The 8124-nt window shown below is 47.0% G+C and overlaps 1 protein-coding gene and 1 pseudogene across 1 annotated transcript in view; one reads left to right on the plus strand and one right to left on the minus strand.

The window, feature by feature from the left end:
* Positions 1-8124, minus strand: part of DYNC1LI1 (dynein cytoplasmic 1 light intermediate chain 1) — a gene marked incomplete at its 5' end in the record, with an annotated part of 37557 nt that overhangs the window by 13788 nt on the left and 15645 nt on the right. The window contains 3 exon segments of the mRNA XM_006158961.2: positions 1991-2160; positions 4898-5128; positions 5783-5899. Of these exon segments, the coding sequence (XP_006159023.2) occupies positions 1991-2160; positions 4898-5128; positions 5783-5899 (518 nt within the window).
* LOC102491093 (28 kDa heat- and acid-stable phosphoprotein pseudogene) lies at positions 6348-8089 on the plus strand (annotated as a pseudogene).

Here is an 8124-nt window from a genome sequence, read left to right on the forward strand (position 1 = left end):
GTAGGGAATGAACGCGAGGACCCAGACTACCACCTAGTCTAAAGGTTTTCAGTTAGAGTGTTAAGACTAACTAATAATAACTCTTAGTTCCTTAAAAAGCACTGACTTCTATGTTATAGCGAATCTGGTGAAAACCCATAGAGAAAGTTTTAATGAAGAATACCAAGGGACCAGCAGTTAGCGTAATGGCTATGTCACTGGACTCCCATGTAGTCGACAGCAGTTCGAGTCCTGTCTGTCTTTCGGGTGAGCGCACACGCCCTATAGCGAAAAACCTCTCCAAAAAAATAAAAAAGAATACCAAGTTAAGCTTATACTAAGTGGTCATACTATTAGCGACACACCAGAACAAAGTTGTTTTTTTTTTTTTTTTGAGAGGGTTTTGCTATAGGGCATGTGCACTTGCTAGAAAGACAGAGAGAGACAGACAGAAAGCGAGAAATCACCCCCCGGGGGGATGGCCACACTGCAATCCTTTTCTCCTAGTTTTAACTTTAAACCATTAGTTTAACCAAAACTGAAATCGGCATCCTGACCTAAGGAAGAAACTTAGTCTTCCTGAGCCCCCACCACCCGTCTCCAACGGACGGTGCTGAGCCCCCACAATTCTCCCCTGGGGAGAGGCCCACGCCCCGCACACGGAAAAGCTCGTGCACCAAGTCCAGCTGATGTGGCTCAGAGTTATGAAATACAAAGATGATCTTTCTTCCAACTTGGAAATGGTATTAATCTATGACTCATTTGATTCTGAAAGTAACACTGCTTTTTCACGAGGCAAGTTGTGGTATAAAACATGGAGGCTTCTGCCAATGAACAGCTCTTTGCCAATCAAAACCAAACAAAAACAAACCACACGGGGATCAAAACGCAAACCTTTAAAAATATGTTTTATAACAATTAACTACACATTTGAAAAGCAGACAGGAGATTTCCACTTACATTTTAGTTAACTAAGTAATGAATTTTAAAGTTTTGCTATAGGGTGAATGCACGCGGCAGGATGGGGCAGAGGAGAAAAGGTGAGAAAGCACCCTCCAGGTGGATGGCCACACAGCAATCCTTTCTCCTCCATTCTCCTGTTGGGAGCTGGGGCATGCATGCATACGCACCTGGTGTAATTTTCAAGCCACTGGGTGTGGGACTCGAACTGTGTAGTTGGCTATGTGAGATCCAGCTGCCTTAACCACCATGCAACTTGGCTGGCCCTCAAATTTTTTAAAAACACTTTTTGTCAAAGGGTGCATGCACTTGCCAGAGACAGACAGAGAGATGGAGAGGGAGAGTCCACTCTGATGAGGGTGCTCACATAACAATTCCTTCTCCTCTATTTCTCTATCCTGTCAAGACCCTGAATGCGTCTGTACACACGCCCAGTGTTTCTCAAGCTGCAGGGGCTGGGATTCACACCGGAGGATCAGCTAGGTGGATGCTGGCTCCTCTACTCACTAAGCCACATGGCTAGCCGTCACTTCATTATCTTAAATGCTGCGCTACTGGGACCAGCAGATGGCGTCATGGTTACATCGTTGGACTCCCACATGGTGACTGCAGTCCTAGTCCCAGATCAGTGGCTCACATTGAGCACGTACATCCATGCGTGCCCAAACTCCCCGGGAATGGAGGAGAAGGGAAGGCAGAGTGGCCATCTCCCTGGGGGGTGATTTTTCGCTTTTGTCTCTCTGTCTTTCAGGTGACCATAGGCACCCTATAGCAAAAATCTCTCAAAACAAACCAAATAAACAAAAAAACTCACTTAAAAAAAAAAAAAGAAGCTGCACTGTCAAATTTAAATAAATAATGTTAAAATAATTCTTTAAAAAAAATCACAAAAGTAACATGTGAATATCCATCAATATTTTAAACTATTATTTCTACTTGTTAACAAAAATTACCTACAAACACTGATGTGTTTAACTCCAAACATGTCTGGAAAACAAGACTTGTTCACCGTCAGTAATACCAGCAGCGGGACTCTAGGAAGCACACTAACCTTTGTGCAAACTACTAGTACCGGAATGCCCAAGTTGTGGGTGAGGGTGTCTGCACCCAGAGGTAAAACTACACTGTCGTCTCTGTCTTCCTGCGACGTGGTACTCCTTCTCTGAGGCGAGGCTGGGAAGTCGTCTCCTGGCTCCACATACTCTTGGAAGTCTCTAATCACTGAAAGTCAAAGTAAGCACCATTTAGAAGTTGCTTTATCTCAACAGGCAGCTTTTATTTATTTTTTTTTTTAAGATTTTTTTTTTTTTGACATAGGGCATGTGCACTTGCTGGAGAGAGACAGAAAATGAGAGGGGCAGTGAGAAATTACCCGAAGTGGGGATGGCCACACCACAATCCTGTCTCCATTCTCTTCTTGGGATTATGGGCACACACACACTTGGGCACGCACACACACGCACCCGGTGTGAGTTTAAGTCACTGAGTCCAGGACTCAAACCACGGTCGACTACATGGGAGTCCAGTGACATAGCCACTACACCAACTGCTGGTCCCTAAGAATTATTTTTTATTTAACTTTATTCATTATAATTTTTTTTTTTTAATTTGAGAGAGAGAGAGAGAAAGAGAGAGGGAGGAAAGCAAGAAAGCAGGCCACCAGATCTGGGACTCAAACCATGGTCGGCCGTGTGGGAGTCCAGTGCCCTCAGGCCCTCAACTACCACGCCACCTGCCAGCCCCAAAAGATAGCTTTGTCTTTTTGTTTTTTTAGGTTTTGCCATGGGGCACATGCACTAGCAGAAAGAGAGACAGAAAGATGGACAGTGAGAAATCACCCCCTGAGGGGAAGGCCACGCCACAGTCCTTTCTCTATCCTCTTCTTGAGATTTTGGGTGTGTACACACACTCCCAGAATGTTTTTCAAGCCACTGGGTCCGGGGCACAAACCGCAGCGTTGGCCATGTAGGATCCAGTGCCTTACCCATCATGCTGCCTGGCGGCCCCGCAGGTAGCTTTTTCTGCCGTATTCTGAGTGCGTATTTTACTAGTTTATACTTCTTCTTGTGGCACCCCCCCACACACACAGTAACAACCACACACAGAACAGAATACTGCACTGGACGGCTCCCAAGAGTGAGCCCTATCTGGGTCTGGTTCAGTGTGAGCAAAACACTCTGGACGAGTCACACTCTAGCTCTGCCCACGTGCCTTCTCTAATCCATGAAGGCACTGAAAGGATAAAAAATAAATACATTTGAGGACCAGTAATTGTCATAATGGCTATGTCACTGGAATCCCATGTAGTCGACCGTGGTTCTAGTCCCGGACCTGGTGGCTTATATTCACACCAGGCGTATGCGCATGTGTGCCCGAGATCCCAAGAGAAGAATGGAGGAGAAGGGATTGTGGCGTGGCCATCCCCCCTGGGGGGGTGATTTCTCGCTTTCTGTCTCTCTGTCTCTGTCTTTCTGGCGAGCACATGCACCCTATAGCAAAGACCTCTCCAAAAAAAAAAAAAATTGAGGAAAAAAATTCCACAGTTACAGATGACTTTTTAGTATTAATGCTAATATTAAATGCCTTTCTCTAAACCCTTTACTCAGGACCTCTCCTTTCCACCTAGGCTCAATGTTGGGCCACATTCATTTGTAACCCTGGCAAAAACTAATGTCATATTAGCAAAACAGATACATTATTAGAAGTCATCACTTAAAAAGAAGGTCAGTATGAACATATGAAGTAGTGTGAGGTGAGTAGTGGGAGGCGAGTGAGGTTCCTGCTGCTAAGCCTTAGTAGTGGGAGGCGAGTGAGGTTCCTGCTGCTGAACTTTGGGGCAAATACCCGAGGCCTGCTGGGAACAGGGCTTCAACAAGGCGACTGTGTCTGGAAGGCTGTGGTCTGGGGTCATTTTTCTGGCTATAAACAGGGTCTCAGGAACCAAAGAGAGGACGCAGCTCTTCTTAGAACTGAAGGTGTTCCTGCACCTAAATCTGTTTAGGCAGGAGGTGTGCTTATGTGTACAGAGCAAAGCACAACACAGGGACTCCTGCTGGCAAACCACGTAAAACCGAGTCATCTGGAGAAAGGTGACCCGTGCCCATGGCAACATTGGCACGGTCTGAGCCAAATTCCGAAGCAACCTTCCTGCTAAGGCCATTGGACATAGAAGCCCTGTGATACTGTACCCCTCATGAATTTAAAACAATGAAAAGTAGGGACCAAATTATGTCGCTGGACTCCCACGTGGTCAACCATGGTCTGAATTCCAGACCCAGAGGCTTAAAACTCACACCAGGCACGTGTGCATGAGTACCCAAGATCCTAAGAGAAGAATGGAGGAGAAGGGACTGTGGCATGGCCATTCTCCAGGAGGGGATTTCTCACTTCCTGACGCTGTCTCTCTGGTGAGTGCATGTGCCCTACATCAAAATCTCTCTCTCCAGCACAAAAAAAAGTAAATGAATGAAAAAAAAGCCTTCATTGTATATACTTTGACTCAGTGATTATTTTCTAGGAACTCTCAAAGGTACAATCAGTGATGTAACTGTTTTTCATATTTAAAAACAAAACAACAAATCTGGAAACAGAGTATCCACAGCATAGGATTAAAATGGTATGGGACCAGCAGTAAGCATAATGGCTGTGTCCCTGGACTCCCATGTAGCCGACCGCAGTTCGAGTCCCGGACCTGGTGGCTTAAACTCACGCCAGGCACATCTGTGCATGCCCAAGATCCCGAGAGGAGAATAGAGAAGAAGGCACTGCGGCATGGCTATCTCCCTGGGGGGTGATTTCTCGCTTTCTGTCTCTCTGTCTCTCTCTCTGACAAGCGCACGTACCCTATAGCAAAAACCTCTCAAAAAAATAAAAAACAACTAATCAAAAATTTCAATGGTTAGAGTCAGCTAGGACATTTTGCATTTGGAACCTATGCTAATATTTCTAGACGACTCACGCTTTTGTTCCATTTCTTTCATTTCTTCGGGAGGAATTTTCAGTTTGTCGATGTGTTCTCGAACAACACTTGCCCACTTCTGTAGAGAATCCAGAGCAGTCCAAGGCTTCGACATGTCGACCACCAGCGTGATGAGGGTGTCCTTCAGAGAAACGCCATCCAGTGAGAACTTCAGGAGGCCTTTGTGGTACAAGTCCCCGTCTAAGATCCACACGTTACATCTCGTTTGATCTACGGACAAAACAAAGTCGTGCCATCACCCAGCTAACAACACTACTTGGTATTTGGGGGCATCTCTGGGCTCTGATCAAGTTCAACTGTTTAGGTAACATCTCCTAAACTTAGTAAAGGCCTACCGTGACGTAACTGCCAACCAGAGCACCAGCATCCTGTACTTTGCATGCTTAATCTGTAACCAGAGATTGTGTAACACCATGGTATTTTTACCGTCAGCAGACACAGCCACGTATACTCAAGATATATTCACAAATGCAACGGCTAGTTATCTATAGAAGAAAAACTGGCTGATTAGCTGGAAAGGCTGGGGAGTATGTGAAATTTTTATCCGAAAATGAGAAGTGAAAAGGGAGCCAGTAAAGTAATTACTATGTGTGGGAGGATGAATTGACAAATTGAGATTCTTCAAGGGTGGCAGAAGCCTAACGTCTACAAACCAGAATACCCTCAAACACTTCAAAATACCACTACATGAATCCCAATCCCCAGTCCAAAAAAGTATGCCCAGGCATAACTACCTGATGGCCAGCATGACCTCACAGGATTTCTAGTAGGAAATGACACACCACAAAAGGGCAAAGACTAACGTGAGCGACAGGACACCTGGGAGGAGAGTTCAGAAACTTACGCTACAAGCCAATGACTCACCATCCCTGTCTTCATCATGCACGTTTAGGTACAAATATTCCAATCCTCTTCCTTTCTTGTACTCTTCTATTCCCTGAATTTTTCTTATTAAGCTTGTTTTTCCAGCTCCGTCTTCACCTAGATATATATAAAAAGGAATAATCTTTTTAATGTAGATTATTTAAGGACATATTCTTGTGCCAAGTGAAAAACCCAACTGGAACCAGCTCCAAACAAAAAGATAGCTCACAGATGATAAGTGGCTGTCTACAGACCCAAAGATGCGGACTCCATTACCACCAGGACTCTCTCCTGGTACGGCTGCCAGTCCTCTCATTGCAAGTTTTGTTGGGAACGGCAGGTGGCGTGGTGGTTAAGGTGCTGGGTGCTCCCACATGGCCGATCACTGTTCAAGTCCCGGACCTGGTGGCTTGCTTTCTCATGTCCTGCCTCTCTTTCTCTGGTCAAAATTAATATACATGAATGAATAAATAAAATTAAATTAAATGAATAATTCTTTAAAAAAAAAAAAAAGGAAAGAAAATTTTGTTCTAGCCTATTACAAATTGCTTTCTCTGTGGGTAATTTTCAGGGACAGGAGGTAAACTGGGACACCCCAGGTTCAGGACGCTCCACTTTTACACATCCAGTTTCACCTTTGAAGAACAGAAGACTCTCCCACTTAGCTTCCCGTGCGAAGACTCTCGAGTAAAGACTCTAAGAGGACCCAGTCTGAAAGGCCTACCAATGGGCAAGCCCATCACGCAGAACGGATGGTACTTCGTGACCCTGGCCAGAACGAAGCCATAAGAAGCACGTACCAGGAGAAGGGGAGAAGGGGATATCAACTTGGGCAAGAAGGCCGGAGCCATGATGACTAAAGGAGGGAGAAAGGGAGGTCACAAAGGCCAGGCAAGGCAGGACATGAGCCCTGCAGAGTCGACGCACAGCTCCAGGTCGAAGAGCAGAAAGCCAGGAAGAAGAGGAACAAGAAGGTGGAGATGGGGCTGCAGGTGACCCCCCAAAAAAGAAATCTCTAGACTCTGAGGAGAGTGAGGGTGAAGAAGATGACTACCAGCAAAAGCGCAAAGGCTGGAAGGGGGCATCGACATCGACAACCCCAACCGGGTGGCACAGACAGCCAGAACTGTACACAACTGGACTTGGATGGGCCAAAGGAGCTTTCAAGAAGAGAACGAGAAAGAACCAAGAAGCAGAAAGCGAAAGAGCATTCCACGGAAATGCATTTAGCTGGGAAAACAGAGCAAGCCAAGGCCAACCTTGCCTGGCTGGCAATCATCCGGGAACAGCGGGAGAGGCAAGGAAAAGGGGAGAGAGTGGGAAGCGAAGGATGACGCGGCTTTGTCAGGAAAACCGATGCAGCCGCTCTCCCTGAATAAGTAAGTGCAGCCGTGGAGGAGATGCCAGGGACCTGGCCACACTGCCGGAATCTCTGCCATGTCTCACATGCCTTTTGCCCTGGCACCGCTGCAGCAGCTCCTCATGGCCAGGAGCCCCCCGCAGCCTGGGGCCTCCTCTTCATCTTGGCACAGCAATCGTTTAGGGAGTGTGGGGGGTAGGGGAAAGGACAGCTGCTACCTTTGAGACAGAAAGATGCAGGACAGCGTTTCACGCGTAACCACTCGCATGTTCTGGCTGTTTCTAGAACTCAGAACCTTTGTTGGGGGTGCCTGGGAGGTGGGGAAGGAGGAACTCCCGTGTGTCCAGTAGAGATGCACGTTAGTGGGCAGTTGTGCCAGACAGCTGCTGACCATTTGTGACAACCAGCCCATCTGTGACACCTGGTGCTCGCTCGGAGGGGATGTCATCAGTGTGCCTGTGGCCGTGGGTCCCTGAGCATCATGGCTCAACCCTGGTCAGTCCCTTCCCTCTGAGGTCTCTCCTTTCTGCCCCCCCCCCTCCATTCCCACCTTCCTGGCCAGGGCCAGGGCCCATTTTTAACCCTATCCATCAACTGTTTCAAGAAACCTTTGTTTTCTGTGCAGGCCACAGGGGCTGGGACTTGAACTGTGGTTGGCCATGTGGGATCTGCCTCCCAATGGACAGCATTTAACAGTTGCACCCCAGGCAAGCCCTGGCAGAAAAAACATGCTAAGATACAAGACTTGGGACCAGAAGTTGGCGTAATGGCTATGTTGCTGGACTCCCATGTAGCCGACCGCGGTTCAAGTTCCAGCTCCGTGGCTTGAACTCATCTCATCACTCTATAAACACATCACAAAAGCGAGCACTCACTGCGTACCACACTCAAATCCGTTCCCCAATCTGCAGCTTGCAGATCTCCCTGCATCGGGCCACTCGCCTTATTTTCCTAAACATGTTTTGTTTTGTAGTTGCCAGAG

This window comes from Tupaia chinensis, unplaced genomic scaffold, assembly GCF_000334495.1.
Source record: "Tupaia chinensis unplaced genomic scaffold, TupChi_1.0 Scaffold000617_2, whole genome shotgun sequence".
NCBI classification, from domain to species: Eukaryota; Metazoa; Chordata; class Mammalia; order Scandentia; family Tupaiidae; genus Tupaia; species Tupaia belangeri.